This window comes from Triturus cristatus, chromosome 7 (genome assembly GCF_964204655.1).
Source record: "Triturus cristatus chromosome 7, aTriCri1.1, whole genome shotgun sequence".
Classification (NCBI taxonomy): Eukaryota; Metazoa; Chordata; class Amphibia; order Caudata; family Salamandridae; genus Triturus; species Triturus cristatus.
In genome coordinates, this window is record NC_140590.1 from 1,882,022,347 (window position 1) to 1,882,041,078 (window position 18,732).

Consider the following 18,732-nt stretch of genomic DNA (forward strand, 5'->3'; position numbering starts at 1 on the left):
CTTCCTTGCTGACTCTTTTCTCCCGCCCAGCGTCGAGGGGACATTGACCGGTTCCTCTCTTTCTTACTGACTCTTCTCTCCCACCCAGCCGCGAGGGGACATTGACAGGTTCCTCTCTTCCTTGCATGCTTTCCTCAGGCCAAGTTTGAGCTGATCATGTCTGAAGCCTCCTACCTGCGCAGCCTGAACATTGCCGTGGACCACTTTCAACACTCCCCGGACCTCCAGACCCTCCTGTCCAACCAGGAGCGGCAGTGGCTGTTCTCACGGCTTCAGGAGGTGCGGGATGTCAGCTCCAAGTGAGTACACAGGGGGATGGGGGGCTGCTGTGAGGTGAGGGAAGGTGCCACAGGAGATGGGACTGTCTGTCATGAAAGCCTGACGTGTGGAAACTTGTAGTATCGAAAGGATGCATTAAGGATTTGTTAGGTTCTGTGGTGCGGTGTTGGAGATTGTATTATTTACTGGAGTTAGCCATAGTTTATTATTCCCCCCCTTAGGTGTTGGCTTAGGGTGCCCGTTGTTTCTGAAAGCTGCTCTGGTGTAGGCTTGGCGTGTTACTGGGATTTGAGAGCCGATTGTTTTTGGAAGCTGCTTTGAGGTGCTGATTTGAGGTGCTGGTTTGAGGTGCTGCTCTGCAGTGTTGCTCGTCGGTGTGGGTCTGCGGTGTTGCTCGTCGGTGTGGGTCTGCGTTGTTGCTCGTCGGTGTGGGTCTGCGGTGCTGCTCGTCGGTGTGGGTCTGCGGTGCTGCTCGTCGGTGTGGGTCTGCGGTGCTGCTCGTCGGTGTGGGTCTGCGGTGCTGCTCGTCGGTGTGGGTCTGCGGTGCTGCTCGTCGGTGTGGGTCTGCGGTGCTGCTCGTCGGTGTGGGTCTGCGGTGCTGCTCGTCGGTGTGGGTCTGCGGTGCTGCTCGTCGGTGTGGGTCTGCGGTGCTGCTCGTCGGTGTGGGTCTGCGGTGCTGCTCGTCGGTGTGGGTCTGCGGTGCTGCTCGCCGGTGTGGGTCTGCGGTGCTGCTCTGTGGTGCTGGTTTGAGGTATTGCTCTGTGGTGCTGCTCTGGGATGTTGATCTGCAGTGATGGTCTGCAGTGCTGGTGTGCGGTGCTGGTCTTGTGGTTTGGTCTGTCATGTTACTCTGTGGTGCTGCTCTGTGATGCATGTCTGATATGCTGTGGGGGACTTGAGTGCTGATTGTTTCTGGAAGCTGCTCTGTGGTGTTGCTCTGCGGTGTTAGTTTGTGGTTGTGCTCTGTGGTTTTGGTCTGTGGTGTTGCTCTGATGTGTTGCTCTGAGGTGTTAGTTTTTGGTTCTGCTCTGTTGTTTTGGTCTGTGGTGCTGCTCTGCGGTGCAGGTCTGCGGTGCTGATCTGACATGCTGATGTGATTGGAGTGCTGAATGTTCCAGGGTTCGGTGACGATGCTGCTCTGTGGTGCATGTTGGACATGCAAGGGAGATTGGAGTGCTGATTGTTCCTGGGCAGTGCTTTTAGTGCTGATCTGAGGTGCTGTTCAGTTCAGCTACTACTCTGCTGTGGTGCTGCTCTCAGGTGCCATTCTGTGGTGCTGCTATGCTGGTGTGTGGGTCTGCTCTGAGGGGCCGTTCTGGGGTGCCGCTGTGCTGTTGGTGTATGGTTCTGCTCTGAGGCGCTGCTCTGGGGTGCTGCTGTGCTGTGTTGGTGTATGGTACCGCTCTGGGGTGCTGCTGTGTTGGTGTATGGTTCTGCTCTGAGGTGCTGCTCTTGGGTGCTGCTGTGCTGTGTTGGTGTATGGTTCTGCTCTGAGGTGCTGCTGGGCTGTGTTGGTGTATGGTACCGCTCTGGGGTGCTGCTGTGTTGGTGTATGGTTCTGCTCTGAGGTGCTGCACTTGGGTGCTGCTGTGCTGTGTTGGTGTATGGTTCTGCTCTGAGGTGCTGCTCTGGGGTGCTGCTGTGCTGTGTTGGTGTATGGTACCGCTCTGGGGTGCTGCTGTGCTGGTGTATGGTTCTTCTCTTAGGTGCCGCTCCAGGGTGCTGCTGTGCTGTGTTGGTGTATTGTACCGCTCTGGGGTGCTGCTGTGCTGTGTTGGTGTATGGTTCCACTCTGAGGTGCCACTCTGGGGTGCTGCTGTGCTGGTGTGTGGGTCTGCTCTGAGGTGCTGCTCTGGGGTGCTGCTGTGATGGTGTATGGTTCTGCTCTGAGGTGCTGCCGTGCTGTGCTGGTGTGGGGGTCTGCTCTGAGGTGCAGCTCTGGGGTGCTGCTGTGCTGGTGTGTGGGTCTGCTCTGAGGTGCTCCTGTACTGTGTTGGTGTATGGTTCTGCTCTGGGTTGCTGCTCTAAGGTGCTGCTCTTGGGTGCTGCTGTGCTGTGTTGGTGTTTGGTTCTGCTCTGGGGTGCTGCTGTGCTGGTGTATGGTTCTGCTTTGAGGTGCCGCTCTGGGGTGCTGCTGTGCTGTGTTGGTGTATGGTTCTGCTCTGGGATGCCACTTTGAGGTGCTGCTGTGCTGTGTTGGTGTGTGGTTCTGCTCTGCGTTGCTGCTCTGGGGTGCTGCTATGCTGTGTTGATGTATGGTACGGCTCTTCAGTGCCGCTCTGGGGTGCTACTGTGCTGTATTGGTATATGTTACTGCTCTGGGGTGCTGCTGTGTAGTTGTATGGTTCTGCTCTGGAGTGCCGCTTTGAGGTGCTGTTGTGCTGTGCTGGTGTATGGTTCTGCTCTGAGGTGCTGCTCTGGTGTGCTGCTGTGCTGCGCTGGTGTATGGTTCTGCTCCGGGGTGCCGCTCTGGGGTACTGCTGTGCTGGTGTGTGGGTCTGCTCTGGGGTCATCTCTGGTGTGCTGCTGTGCTATGTTGGTGTATGGTTCTGCTCTGAGGTGCGCTCAGGGGGTTCTGCTGTGTTGGTGTATGTTTCTTCTCTGGGGTGCCCCTCTGGGGTGCTGCTGTGTTGGTGTATGGTTCTGCTCTGAGGTGCCACTCTGGGGTGCTGCTGTGTTGGTGTATGGTTCTTCTCTGAGAGGCTGCTCTGAGGTGCTGCTGTGCTGTGTTGGTGTATGGCTCTTCTCTGAGGTGCCGCTCTGGGGTACTGCTGTGCTGGTGTGTGGGTCTGCTCTGGGGTGCCTCTCTGGGGTGCTGCTGTGCTGTGTTGGTGTATGGTTCTGCTCGGAGGTGGGCTCTGGGGTTCTGCTGTGTTGGTGTACGTTTCTTCTCTGGGATGCCACTCTGGGGTCCTGCTGTGTTGGTGTATGGCTCTTCTCTGAGGTGCCGCTCGGAGGTGCTGCTGTGCTGTGTTGGTGTGTGGTTCTGCTCTGGGGTGCTGCTGGTCTGTGTTGGTGTATGGATCTGCTACTGTGCTGGTGTATGGTTCTGCTCTGAGGTGCTGCTCTGGGGTGCTGCTGTGCTGTGTTGGTGTATGGTTCTGCTCTGGGGTGCTGCTTTGGAGTGCTGCTGTGCTGTGCTGTGTTGGTGTATGGTTCCACCCTGGGGTGCCGCTCTGGGGTGCTGGTGTGTGGGTCTGCTCTGGGCTGCTGCTGTGCTGTGTTGGTGTAGGGTTCTGCTCTGGGGTGCCGCTCTGGGCTGCTGATGTGCTGTGTTGGTGGATGGTTCTGCTCTGGGGTGCTGCTGTCCTGTGTTGGTGTATGGCACCACTCTGGTGTGCAGCTCTGGAGTGTTGCTGTGCTGGTGTATGGTTCTGCTCTGGGGTGCTGCTGTGGGGTGCTGCTGTGCGGTGTTGGGGTATTGTACCGCTCTGGGGTGCTGCTGTGCTGTGTTGGTGTATGGTATCGCTCTGGGGTGCAGCTGTATTGGTGTATTGTTCTGCTCTGGGGTGCCACTTTCAGGTTCTGTTGTGCTGTGCTGGTGTATGGATCTTCTCTGAGGTGCCCCTCCAGGATGCTGCTGTGCTGTGTTGGTGTATGGTTCTGCTCTGGGGTGCTGCTGTGCTGGGCTGGTGTATGGTTCTGCTCTGGGGTGCCGCTCTGGGGTGCCGATGTGCTGGTGTGTGGTTCTGCTCTGGGGTGCTGATGTGCTGGTGTGTGGTTCTGCTCTGGGGTACTGCTCTGGGGTGCTGCTGTACTGTGTTGGTGTATGTTGCCACTCTGAGGTGCCACTCTGGGGTGCTGCTGTGTTGGTGTATGGTTCCGCTCTGGGGTGCTGGTGTGTGGGTCTGCTCTGGGGTGCTGATGTGCTGTGTTGGTGTATGGTTCCGCTCTGGGGTGCCGCTCTGGGGTGCTGCTGTGCTATTTAGGTGTATGGTTCTGCTCTGCCACTCTGGGATGCCGCTCTGGGGTGCTGCTGTGCTGTGTTGGTGTATGGAGCCGCTCTGGGGTGCCACTCTGGGATGCCGCTCTGGGGTGCAGCTGTGCTGTGTTGGTGTATTGTGCAACTCTGGTGTGCCGCTCTGGGGTGCTGCTGTGCTATACTAGTGTATGGTTCTGCTCTGGGGTGCTGCAGTGCTGTTGGTGTATGGTACCGCTCTGGGGTGCTGTTGTGCTGTGTTGGTGTACGTTACTGCTCTGGGGTGCTGCTGTGTAGGTGTATGGTTCTGCTCTGGGGTGCAGCTTTGAGGTGCTGTTGTGCTGTGCTGGTGTATGGTTCTTCTCTGAGGTGCCACTCTGGGGTGCTGCTGTGCTGTGTTGGTGTATGGTTCCGCTCTGGGGTGCCGCTCTGGGATGCCACTCTGGAGTGCTGCTGTGCTGGTGTATGGTTCTGCTCTGGGGTGCAGCTCTGGGGCACAATAGGATCTCCGATTTCTCAGCATTGAAGTTCAAACAAGGTTCAGTCCTCCGATCTGCTAGTTTTGAGAGCCAATTGGCCAAGTTACCTCAAGTTTCATCCTGTTTTCCACCCATGGAGATGACCAGCTGAGTGTCGTCCACATAAGAACAAATCTTGAAGCCCCGACTGCAGGGCATCCAAGGTCAAATGGAGATGTGTGGGTCTGTGATTCCTTCAACTGACTACAGTGTGAGGGTCTGCCTGAGCAGTGTGAAGGGCTGTTGGAACCATGTGAGGAATTATGAAAGTCTGTTTGGTGGCCCTTGACCTGAGCAGGTCTGGTGGGAACATCTGCTGATGAATATTTGAGGGATTGTTTGTACCTGTGTGGGTGTCTGCTGTGCAGCGTTCAAGACTCTATGGAGACTGTTGGCAGTCATTTGAAAAATCAATGAGACAGTGAGATGGTGTTTCTGGGGGCTGTGACAGTCTTCTTAGTGGTGTGTGATGGCTTTTTAGAGGTGTGTTTCTTTTTTGTGAGATATGTCAGGCTCGTTTGGGACTTTGTGAGCATCTGTTAGTAGATATGTTGGGATCTTTCGGAGACAGCGAGGGGCTGTTGGGAATGATGTGACAGGCTGTTGGGTGCTATGAAAAGTTCTGCTGGTGGGATTGTAAGGTTATTTTGTGGCTGGGAGAGGAGATGTTGGCGGGTTTGTGAGTGTTTTTTGGGGGGTTGGTTGATTATTATGCTGAGGTGTTTTAGGGGCTGGGCGAGAACCTTTCATGAGGTTTGTGTGCTTTGGATGTGTACGTGTGATACTTTGTTGGTATCTATGTTGCCATCTGTTGGGCCTCGATGTGTTTGGTGGATTGAGGGTCTCTCGAGGGCTCTCTAAGGGTCCATTGGGGCCTGTGAGAGGGTCTGTGAGAAGCTACAGCCAAGCTTGATGGGTTGTGTGAAGGTCTGTTTAGTGTCTGTGGTGGGGTCTTTGGAGCTGTGCGATGGTTGGGTAGGAGCGGAAGGAGGACTTGGAGGTGGTCTCTGCCGGTCTCCTTGGTCTCTGTGGGCATGCAGAGTTTTGAGTGTAGGTCAGTTGAGAAGTGCAGGGTCTTTTGAGGTTTGTGTTATTTGAGGATCTTTTGGGGCTTACGTTAAGCGAGCAGTGTTTGGCAGTCGGAGGCTTAACCTTCATCTGACATACCTCCCTCCTATGTCTTCCTCAGCTTCCTCTATGACCTGGAAGAGAAGTTTGAGGACAACATGTACACCTTCAATGTGTGTGATGTGGTCCTGAGCCACGCAGCGGACTTCCGCAAGGTGTACCTGCCCTACGTGACAAACCAGTCGTACCAGGACCAGACGTTCCAGCGTCTTCTGTAAGGAGTTGGTGCGGTGGGGGTGTGAGTGATGGGTCATGAGGGTGATAGCGGGTGCCGCACAGTGAGGAGTGTTGTTTTGCAGGACAGTTGTAAGCACAGCCAGGAGACACTACACTTGCCTCCCCCTTTCAGTTCTCCTTTTTGCTGTTCCACTTTCTTTCTGCCTCTCTCCATATCTCCTCCACATTAATTTTCTTCGTTTTACAATCTTTGTCCTCTTCCCGTCTTCCTCTATTGTTTTCCCAGGGTTTCTTGCACAGAACTCTTCTCTCTCCAGAGACGGGATGAGCTTTGATCTCATCAATAAACACAGCTACAACAAAGGTCGTCAATGTTTCTACCCATGTGGTTTATGGTTACGTCACTGTACATAGGCTCCACCCCTAAACCAGAACTTCCTCTGCAGAGACAACACAACCCAGCAATGTTTTATGAGCCTGTAAAGACAGTAGTGCTGCTACACCTGAGATATGCATGTGAGCTACTCAGCTGAGTATGAAAATGGGCTGCAGCCTCCGCCATCCGATGCTGCCCATTTAATTTTCAATCTCTTCTTCCTCCAGGAGCAGTAACCCCAGGTTCCAGCAGGTGTTGGCGAAGCTGGAAAATGACCCTGTGTGCCAGCGGCTGTCCCTCAAGTCCTTTCTCATTTTACCCTTCCAAAGAATCACGCGACTCAAGCTGCTGGTGCAGGTAACCTCATCCAACATCCACCCCGCTTTATTCTTGGCAGTGGCAGCATCTTTCCACCTGACCACCCCACTCTCTGGGTCTCTTCGAACATTCCTCTCTCCTGACCTCCCCACTCTCTGGGCCTCTTCAAACATTCCTCCCTCCAGACCACCCCACTCTCTGGGTCTCTTTGGCCGTTCCTTTCTGCTGACCACCCCACTCTCCATTACTCTCTCCTGACCACCCCAATCTCTGGGTCTCTTCAGACATTCCTCTCTCCAGACCACCCCACTCCCTGGGTCTCTTCGAACATTCCTCTCTCCACACCACCCCACTCTCTGGGTGTCTTTGGCCATTCCTTTCTGCTGACCACCCCACTCTCCATTACTCTCTCCTGACCACCCCAATCTCTGGGTCTCTTCAGACATTCCTCTCTCCAGACCACCCCTCTCTCTGGGTCTCTTCGAACATTCCTCTCTCCAGACCACCCCACTCTCTGGGTCTCTTTGGCCATTCCTCTCTCCTGACCACCCCACTCTCGAGGTCTCTTTGGCCATTCCTCTCTCCTGACCACCCCACTCTCTGGGTCTCTTTGGCCATTCCTTTCTGCTGACCACCCCACTCTCCATTACTCTCTCCTGACCACCCAATCTCTGGGTCTCTTCAGACATTCCTCTCTCCAGACCACCCCACTCTCTGGGTCTCTTCGAACATTCCTCTCTCCAGACCACCCCACTCTCTGGGTCTCTTTGGCCATTCCTCTCTCCTGACCACCCCACTCTCTGGGTCTCTTCGAACATTCCTCTCTCCTGACCACCCCACTCTCTGGGTCTCTTCGAACATTCCTCTCTCCTGACCACCCCACTCTCTGGGTCTCTTTGGCCATTCCTCTCTCATGACCACCCCACTCTCTGGGTCTCTTCGGACATTCCTCTCTCCTGCCCAACCCACTTTCTTGGTCTGTTCAGCCATTCCGCTCACCTAACCATCCCCACTCTTTGGTGCTCTTCAGCCATTCATCCCTCATGACCACCCCCACTCTCCGGGTCTCTTCAGTCATTCCTCTCTCCTGTCTACCCAACTATCTGGGTCTCTTCAGCCATACCTCTCTCCTGACCACCCCACTCTGTGGGCCTCTTCATCCATTCCTCGCTCCTGACCACTCCATTCTCTGGGTCTTTTCATCCATGCCTCTCTCTTGACCATGCTCTCTAGCCATCTCTCTTGTTTTCCTTCAGTTTACAATGTCCCTTTGTCAATTTCTGTCTTTACTTCAGTTTCTCTTTTCACCCCTCTGTCTGCCTCTATTTCACACACTCTATTCCTTGTATTGTCTCACTGACTCATTCTTTCTCTCTCTCTCTTTGACTCTTTGTTTTCATTGCTGTTTCCAGCTGTATCCAGTTTGTGTTCTCCTTCTTGAGTCTTGTGATGATAGTCAGTTTTACAACTTTCAGCCTCTGACCTTAAATCTTGTGGGGCCGGAAGTGCATAAAACAGAGCAGTGGTGGCACCGGCCCTACTCTGATGATGTTCAATGGTCTTAGGAAACTTTTCCAGAACTTATAAACACTGTCTTTTTGAAGCACAAGCTGTGTTTATTAGTGAAGCTATCATTGGCTTTTCTAGCTTTTACAGGGCTCTTTTTAAGCTTGTCTGGATTGTGGTGCCCAACAAGGGGATTACCCCTGCCCCCCACCTCCTCAATCTCAGGCTCGGTGTTACAGCTGGGCAATCCATTTCCATGATGAAATTCAAATGGTACAGTCACTCTTCCAGCCCTTCAGGGCCTAACAAGGGTTCCAACAGTGATGCAAGTGTATCTGGGCCTTTGTGCACGGGTTCCCTAGTATTGCAGTATAAGTGTACGGACTTAACCTTTGGCAGGAAAGCCAGGCTTGCCAGATACCATCTGCTCTGCTTCTGTGTTAACAATGTTCGCATCAGTCATCACTCATGCAGGTCAGCCATTGTGAATGTCCTTCGCTTCTGGTACTGTCCCCAAACAATGGAACTAGAGGGTGACCCTTACTGGAAGAAAAACTAACTTTGGTACCCCTGTGGAAGCCAACTGTAGACCAATGTCTTTATTGCCCATAGTTGCCAAAGTTGGTGAGAAACTTAATATGCACCAGCTGTCCACGTACCCAGAAGAGGTTCATCTTTTGGAACCTATTGAGATGGAATTTCATCCTGGTATGGAAACCGCGCAAAGCACATGTCGCTGATCAACTCAGATGATGACAGGCCCTGCACCTGTCTTATTTTACTTGATCTCTTCACTGCCTTTGGTGCTGTCCGCCATTCTGCTGTCCGCCATTCTGCTGTCCGCCATTCTGCCGTCCGCCATTCTGCCGTCCGCCATTCTGCCGTCCGCCATTCTGCCGTCCGCCATTCTGCCGCCCGCCATTCTGCCGCCCGCCATTCTGCCGCCCGCCATTCTGCCGCCCGCCATTCTGCCGCCCGCCATTCTGCCGCCCGCCATTCTGCCGCCCGCCATTCTGCTGTCCGCCATTCTGCTGTCCGCCATTCTGCTGTCCGCCATTCTGCTGTCCGCCATTCTGCTGTCCGCCATTCTGCCGTCCGCCATTCTGCTCCTACCCAGCACTGGGAGGCAGTGGGACTGCAGGGGTCAGTATGGAAGTGGTTTCTCTGGTTTGTTTCCCACAGAGCTCAGTCTCTGGACTTGCCCCTCTTCAGCTTGAAGCCTTCTGCAGGGGTTATTTTGTGCAAAGTCTGTGTGAGCCCCTTGTTAAAAAACACAGCCAGGGCCTGCTGGGAGCAGTGATCTCTTAGCGGTAGCGCACAACTGAGTTTTGAGAATGGACAAACCAGCAGAACAAACCCCGAAGAACATTAATGGCTGTTTCTCCGATATCTTAAACTGAAGGATTTTGAATCGACTAAAAGTTGATGCCTCAGAAACAAAAGTTATTTTCCTTCGGTCAAGACTTGGTCTGGCCATACATATGTTGTCCACCAGTCATGGGTGACACGCCTGCACCTGTGGACTAGGCAGAGATCCTTGTCTTTCAATCCAACAGGGATGTGAATATCAGTAGAGAGATGCTTTGTACATTAAGGTGTCAAAGTCCTGTATAAGTCTGGTCCAATGTGCTTGACAACAGTATTTTCTAGATAAATTCCCAATCGTCCTCTGATCTGCTTCCGCTCTTCTATGGACGGTTCCACATTTTAAGCCCAGCCCTTCCTGTGACCTCTCCTTCACTCTGGAACAAGCTTTTGCTCTGTTTGGGACAGATTGACTATCGCATCACCTTCAGGAAAGGACGCCAGTCTCACCTGTTTTTGACATGAATCGATCTCTGTGCATCGCAGTCTGTAGGACCAGGCACACATGTCGTGCTTTGTAATTCGTGTTTACTGTAACAACCCTTAGCAAATTAAAGTCTCTCCATTCTCTGCATACCTGCTCCATTCCAGTGTGGCACTGATACTGCAACACTAACGAATGAGGCATTCTTTGAGGGTATGGGGTCTGGAGAGGTCAGGACAATCTTGCTTCACTGGAACCCTACAGGGACCTGTGAGAGTTGCATTGCAGGACACACACCGATGCTTCAGTCATGAGTTCTAAGGTGTTCTGTTCTACACATAATGACAAGGACTCTGCAGTCTGGTGACTAGTCAAGTCATATAACTTTATTCGGAGTCATAAAAAAAGAACATCCATAAAAGCGTTTGTACATATAAAAGCGAAAAGGAATACAAAGCACGGAGATGCATACATTTCACTTCCCAGATGAACGCTTCAATTCTGCATAGTATACCGCATAAGCTCCTCAGATAAAAACATGCAAGCAATTCATTTCACAGTGTGGTGACTAATTTAAAACGTTCCCTTGAAAATTCGACTTGGGTACCTAATAAGACAAGACCATGTTAAATAATGTCTGAGACCTAAAACCTCCTTTTTGGATCTAACTTTGATATTCAGAGTTTTAAAGAGGGGATGACTGTTATTCAATATACATATAGCATTTTCATAAACAGTCACTGTTTTCATAATTTACATTCCCTTAATTCCATCATAAAACATCCCTACACTTTCTCATGGACAAGCTGTGCACCTTCGGTACAAGCACCAACGTTGGAACCTCAAACTTCACTTTGTGTTCTCTGACTGGCCTTGTGGCACCCTTCAGAATGAGCGCAATGTTTCTGCCATAGGCTCTAAAATTCAGATGTATCTTGTTGGACATGGCCCTTTCTGCAGGGTGCCCCCCAAACATTTTGCCTTTACCCTCTGCTTTTTGCAGAAGTTGTTTTTGATTTCCTTAGGACTCTAAGCACTTTACCACTGCCAGCCTGTGCAAAAGTGCACGTGCTCTCGCCTCTAAACATGGTAATATTGGCTCATGGCCAATTGGCATGTCTACTTTACTTATAAGATCCTAGTACAGTGCACTACATGTGCCCATGGTCTGTAAATTAAATGCTTCTCGAGGCCCTGCAGCAGATTGTGTCACACACCTAAGTGCCCTTTAACTATGCCTTAGACCTGCCATTGTAGCCTGTGTGTGCAGTTTAAACTGCCATTTCGACCTGGCAAAATAACTCTTCTTTTTTTTAAGTTTAAAGATGATTTTATTGAAGAATGAAAAAAGTTGCAGTACAATAATAATATACATATATGATAAAAAATACATTATAAATCAGATCAGAGCAATGGAAGAGGTAGAGATAGAAAGAGAAAGAAGAAAAGAGGGAAAGAAAAGGGGATATCATCAAAAACATATTACAGCAATATATTAAATAAGTGGTAGTATAAGGAACAAATATGATTTCATAATACAGGCAATATTATGTAACAAGAAATAGAGCAAATTGGTAAAGTTACCTATAATAGTACTATCAGAATTATTAACAAGAACAAAAGCATCAAGGAGGTTTAGATACTTCTTCTCTGCAGGGGTTGTGTAAGGGAATGGATTGGGCAGACACATTTAGAAAAGAGGTAACGGGTAGCCATAATAGGTCTCTTTTAATCGCAAGGGAGATAGGATAGACATATGCTCTATCTAGCCTATGGTTATAACAAACCCCATACCACCATGCTTGATAGGAAATAAGGGAAGTATCTTTCCAAGCTTTCGTGATTTGTTGAAATGCCACAGCAAGAAGGAGGTCAACAATGGAGGTATCAGTGTTGGAGGGGGACCATATTTGTGAGAGACTCCCAAGAAAAATATGAGAAAAAGAAAGGGGGAAATTGGTAGAAAGAATGGAATTAATTTGTCGCCAAACTTTGCCCCAAAAAAGGTGAACAGCAGGGCAAGTAAACAACATGTGGTTAAGATCAGCCACTAAAGCCGAACAAGACCAACAGCTGGACGGGATAGAGGGGTCAATGTGGTGTAGTTTGGATGGGGTAATTAAAAGTCGATTGTATATAAAAAATAGTGTTTGGGTTGTGTTCGCCGCTCTAGATGATTTCCTTATTTTGATCCAAATGTTATCCCAAGTAGTAAGAGGAAAACAATCCCCTAAATCTGATTCCCAGGCACATTCCACAGAAGATTTCATTCGATTAGCAGACGTATCTCGTAATTTTTTATAGATTTGAGAAGCCGACGGAGAAGAGTGCAAAGATGGTAAGGAAATGAGAGAGGAATTGTGTTGAATGGAAGTATCCGTAAGGGCATCCAAAGTAGCCTGAGCCGCTGATTTTAATAGAATATATTTAGGGTGAGAAGAAAGAGGGAGAGAGAAACGATCCTGAAGAACAGAAAAGGGGATAAAAGAACCATCATGAAAGAGTTGATGAGTCCATTTGAGACCTAGGGAGAGCCAATCGTTCCAAAAGATAGATCTATTTTTAATCTTGATAAGAGAGTTATACCAAATAGGGGACTGTAAAAAACGAGCACGGTCGTCTAGGTTATGTAAAATAATGGGTTGAAAGGTCTTACAAACATGTTGGAGAATAGGAAGAGAAAATTTCTTTGGAGCTTGTGACAATGAAACAAATTCTTCAAACGTAAAAGGTTGAAAAAAGGAAGACTCAACCTCTACCCATAGAGGACAAGAAGAGGAGTCGGAAGTATGATCAGAAATGAAAAAGGCAGAATGAGCAAGGAAAAAGGAAGTATGATACGACGAAAAATCAGGAAAGTTAACACCACCTAAGTGTTTAGGAGATTTGAGTCTAGAGAAAGACATTCTGGCCGTTTTGTTTTGCCATAAAAATTTAGATAAAATGGAGTAGATATTCTTGTAATAGAACTTAGGAATGTGAACCGGAAGATTTGACAAAAGAAACAGAACTAAAGGAACCAGCATCATCTTAATAGAATCTAGTCTACCCCACCAAGATAGGAACAAAGGATGCCATTGACTCGTAGAGGTAGAGAGAGCAGTAAGTAAATTTTTAAAGTTCAAAGCCACTGTGTCCTTAATAGAAGGTGTAAACCAAAGACCAAGATATTTGATTTTGTTCGGGCTCCAATTAAAGGAAGAAGTTAAAAAATCGGCATGAAAACAAAACTTATTAAGAGGAAGAATTTCGCACTTGTCTACATTAAGCTTATATCCAGACACTGATGCATAGTTCGAGACTTCTGATAAAAATGCTGGAAGAGATGTATGGGGATTCGAGAGAAATAATAAAATATCATCTGCGTATGCGGAAATCTTTAACTGTGTAGAACCATAAGGGAAACCAGAAATATCAGCGTTCATACGAATTTTAGTTAAGAAGGGTTCTAATGCTAATATAAATAAGAGTGGGGATAGCGGGCATCCCTGTCGAACTCCACGGAGAAGCGGAAAGGAAGAGGAAACAAGGCCATTAGCTAGAATGAAGGATGTAGGAGAAGAATAAAGCATTGAGACATAAGAAAGAAATTTAGGACCGAAACCAAACCAGGAAAGGGAGGAAAAAATAAATTGCCAATTGACTCTATCAAAAGCTTTCTCAGCGTCCAATGCAATAGCTGCCAAGGACGACTTATGAGAGTGCGATTTACTTAAAACATTAAAGAAGAGACGGGTATTATCAGATAAGTGACGTCCTTTGATAAATCCACATTGTTCTTTGGCAATTAATTTTGGGAGAATTTTTTCTAAACGAAGGGCAAGGATCTTGGCAAAAATTTTGTAATCTAAATTAATTAAGGAAATGGGCCTATAGTTCTTACAAAAGGAGTGATCTTTACCATCCTTGGGGAGAAGACAAATAAGGGCCTCCTGAAAGGTACCTTCTGATCTTTGGGAAGTTATAAAGGATGAGAAAAGTTGGTGAATCCTAGGAAGAAGTAAGGAGGAGAAATGGGAATAGAATTCTATAGTAAATCCATCAGGGCCAGGGGCTTTACCCCTCTTCAGAATTTGGATAGCCTCCAAAATGTCATTACGAGTAATGTCAGCCTCTAAAGGGGAAAAATCAACTTCTGAGGAGGAAGGTGGGGCAATGGACGATAAATAACGAGTAATTTCGGATGCAGTTGGAGAGGCTTCCGGAGTATATAGACGCTGATAGAAATCCGTAAATTCGGCCAAAATATCTTCATCCTTATGGACCTTAACATTAGCGGAGGTAACAATAGATTCAATTTTAGTGCGTTCCTTCCTGACTTTGAGGTATCTAGCAAGAAGATTACCGGCTTTATTTTGGGCAGTATAATACTTAGCACTAGACTTAAGTAAAAATAGATTGGCAGAATCAGTGGAAATTTTGTTAAAGGAGAGCTTAGCCTTAATAAGGTTATCTAAGTCGGATTGCTTCTTAGAAAGGTAAAAGGAGTGTTCTAATTGTTTAATTTGTGTGTTAAGTGATTGGGCTGATTGAGAGGCTTTACGACGCTTGCGGGCAACAAATGTAATAATGAAGTCTCTAGAGGCGGCTTTAAACGTGTCCCAAATAAGGGAGGGAGTTAACTGAGGTGAGTCATTTTCTACAAAAAATGAAGAGGCAAAATCCATAAAAGCTGGTGGAAATTGTGGGTCCAGTAAAAGAGAATTATTAAACCTCCATCTCCTAGTGCCTTTCACGGGGGGGAGTAAGTCCAGGCTTAAGGAGACTGGAGCATGATCAGAAATTAGGATAGAACCTATGTCTGAATGAGTAATTAGCTGAGTGAGGGCTTTGGAAATGAAAATATAATCTAACCGGGACTGGGAAGAGTGAGGGGGTGAGTAAAAGGTATACTCTCTAAGAGTAGGATGGCAGAGCCTCCACGAATCAACAAGGGCTCTTTGGAAAATAGTGGATGTAAACAGAGAATGCATGTGGGAAGGGGAGAATCTAGAGTCAGATCTTCTATCCAAAAAGGGATCTACAACCATATTACAGTCCCCACCCAAAATTAGATAATCATCGGTGACTTGCATAAGTAAGGAGAGAATATGGGGCCAAAAGGTTTTGTCAGGAACAGTGGGAGCATAAATATTAATAATAGTCAAAGGAATTTTATTAATCAGCAAAGAAACTGCTACCCACCTACCATCTGTATCGTTATCTTGATTGACAAGCTGAACATCTAACTTCTTATGGCATAGAATGGCAACACCATTGCGCTTCCCAGAACCAGGAGAGGCAAACACATGACCAACCCAATTGCGACGTAGTTTAGGAGTTTCAGTATCTTTAACATGAATTTCTTGTAATAAAACAATATCCCCTTTTAAATTTGCTACATGAGATAAAACTCTTTGGCGTTTAATAGGTGACCCAAGACCTTTAACATTCCAGGATAAAATATTCAAAGTCATTCACCTAGAAGGAGAAAAATGTAAATAAAAGGATAACAGAAAAGCATAAATAGGGAAAAATTGGATAGTAACCTTACATTAGTAAAGGAAGGAAAAACAAAGCATTGCAGAGAGAAGAGATAGTATCAAACACAAGAGAGAAAGGTAGATACATAATATAATGAATACGACCAAGGAACTACCATAAAACACATTATATTGAAAAGGGAAGAAAATCAAAGAATATAGAGATAAAATGAGAATGAAAGAGGTATGAACAAATAAGGAAAAAAGATAAAAGATAGATTGAAGAAATTGAACCCCGAGAAAGAGGGAAGAAGAAAGAGAAAAGCAATAGGTAAGAGTAAAAGAAAGAAGAATGAAACAATGATACTGAGAAAAGAAAGAAGAAGTAAGAGAGGAAAATAGAAAAAGGAGAAGAAAGCAAGAAAGCATACAAAACCAATTCCATAAACATAAGAACACAATGGCAAAAGACATACCACAGGAGAACAAGAAAGGATGAGGGTGTTGGAACCACATCAGGGAAATGAAACGCCGAACGGGAAACCACAGGGCAACGACGGCAGGGAGGGCGGCATCCAGGAAAGTTGAAGAGGATAACAGACAGGGGCCCACGTATCCAAAACTAAGGGGGAAAAAGACCAAATACAAATGTTAACGAAGTGGAACAATAAACCATATACAGTAAAACAACTAACATTCTACACGAGAGAAGAAAAATAATCATAATCTGGAGACATCCATAGACTCATGACGACAGTTATTCAAAAATTGTTGGAGAACAGCCGGATCTTCATAAGAGACAGTCTTGTTATTATATGTCACTTTAAAAAGGCATGGATGGAAAAGGCCATATCTCGCATTCAGACTTCGAAGAGCAGGTCTCATTTCCAGGAATTTTTTCCGACGATCTGCAGTCACTTTGGCATAATCTTGAGTAAAAAATAGATTGGAGCCTTGCCAAGAGATCTTTCCTTTTTGTTTGGCAGCTTGAAGTACTTTGAGGAGGTCCATATATTCCAAAAAATATAGAATAGTACCTCGAGGTCTCGCTGAGGAGGAGGAAGAAGCAGACAACCGGCCCAAACGATGAGCGCGTTGAATGTTCAAAGGAGGAGATTCAGGAAGACCAAGGAGAGACGGTAAAAATGACTGAAAAAATGAAATTGGATTGGAACCTTCAAGGCCTTCAGCTAAACCATAAATACGTAAGTTGTTGCGCCTGTTGCGGTTTTCCAATTGTTCGACTTGTTGTTTGAGTCGATCAACTTCTGTATGTAAGAGGGGTACTTGCTGTAGGGTATCTTCGGACGCGTCAACTCTTTGTTCAAGGACCACAACTCTCTGGACGGTGTGAGACCAGTTGTCTTCAAGGCTTTGTAGGCGCGAATTAGTTTCTTCCATATACGGCTTCAAAGCACGAATTTCCTCAAGGAGAAGCTCCATAGAGACTGAAGAGGATGGATTAGTAGGAGAAGGAGGGTTAATTTTTGCCCGTTTGCCAGAGGGCGGAGCTGTGGGTAATTTGGAGAGTTGTTTGGGGCGAGTATCCGCCAAAGAGGAGGATTTATGATCGGAGGACTCTGGAGAAGCTTCATCCATAGTGTCCCGTAGGACATTAAAAGGATTGTTGTCAGCCAGCGGCGAGGAGATAACTTGGTGAGCCCCAGCGCGGGCGCCACTGCGAGCACCGCGCGGCATTGCCATGTAGAAACAGAAGACAAAGTCTCTTTTGATGACGGAAGAGACGGTCCCAAGTAGAGATGATTCGGACAACAATATCTGTCAAAAATTGGAAAAAGTCCGCCACAGAGCGTTGATGAAAGGAGAACAAAAAACTGAAGAAAAAAGATTTTGCGGGAAGTACTCCAATAATTGTCACAAACAAAACCCGGAAGCTACACCATACACGAAGAAAAAACCTTTGTGCATATATTATAATGTCAGTCTCGTAGTGAATGGTACTGATAAAAGGGTGACGAACGCATCAGTAAACTATCGTCACAAAAAACAAAATGGCGGCCGTTGTTCTGACTGACTGCATTTCTGGAAATAAAATCACCTTAACGGCATGGAAACTCTCCGTTATTCCTCACACCGATAGCTGAGGTATTCCGACGAAGGACATATCGATTTTGAGACCCAGAACAGAAGAAAAGAAGCCTGGAAGCCCTCTACTGTCTACGTCGCCGCGGAGCTCCCGAAATCAGCGGCCATCACCAACGGCTCCAAAGCCACGCCCCCGCAAAATAACTCTTCTGCAAGACACAAAACTTCAATTTTAGTACACATAAGTAACCTTTGGAGTTGGCCAGAGGGCAGGGAACAATGCATTCAAAAAGCAGAACCAGTATTTTAAATTTTATATGTCCTGGTAGTGGAAAACTTTGAAATGTGTTTTTCACTACTGCGAGGCCTATATCTCCCATACATTTGGATTACCTTATTATATGTTATAAGTGTAATTTTCAAGTGGGAAGATATAACTGGTTCAAGCTTGGTGTCTCTGGAATTCTAATTGCAATTCCGAAAATGCCACTTTTAGAAATTTAAGAACAACAAACTAACTTGTCTGACATCAGTTAACAAACACAATACATTATTATCCTGTGATCAAGAAGTTTAATTAGCATGACCACATTTTTTTCACAGTGTATACTCAACCTTTTATTTTTGAAACCTCAACACATATACTTTGGAAAACCACACCTATAGTCAAAATCTAATTGATTTGGAAAACCCACCACTTACACATAGGCAAGAATTATGAACAACAAATTGTGAATTGTACAGTTTGTGACACATTGGCCAAAAATTAAGCAGTTTGTGGCAAATAAAAATGCTCCAGTTATCACTTTTTTATATACGGGTGTCCTATTCAGGGCCGGACTGGCCGTATTGGGCACCGGGCATTTCCCTGGTGGGCCAGAAAGGTGGGACCAGTTGGGGATGTTTTTGTTACTAAGGCCAGTTTTGCAGTAGTGCTGCAAAACCGCCCCCTTGTAACAAAAGCGCAGCAGCAGTGTTCCTGCCAGCTCCCCCAGCCGGTGGGACGTAATTGCCAGAGCTGGTTTGCGATCCCAGCCTGGACCTGGTCCCATTTGTCTCAATTGTCCATACTCCTACAGTGAAGCTGCACAAGTGGTTGAAGCACCTTATTTCAATAGACTAAAAACAGGCACACTTATTCACAAACAGGTTCCCTGTATTCAGTAATCACTTCAACAACTCCCTAGTGCTAGATTGTGGACGTGTTTTGAAAC

General features: G+C 47.3%; 1 protein-coding gene across 3 annotated transcripts in view; it reads left to right on the top strand.

The window, feature by feature from the left end:
• LOC146813606 (uncharacterized) overlaps positions 1-18,732 on the top strand; it is a 435,136-nt gene that overhangs the window by 238,728 nt on the left and 177,676 nt on the right. For all 3 annotated transcript variants that reach the window (XM_085620351.1, XM_085620350.1, XM_085620352.1), the window contains 3 exons: positions 139-299; positions 5,906-6,058; positions 6,625-6,754. In XM_085620351.1, the coding sequence (XP_085476477.1) occupies positions 139-299; positions 5,906-6,058; positions 6,625-6,754 (444 nt within the window). The remainder of the gene's footprint in view (positions 1-138; positions 300-5,905; positions 6,059-6,624; positions 6,755-18,732) is intronic.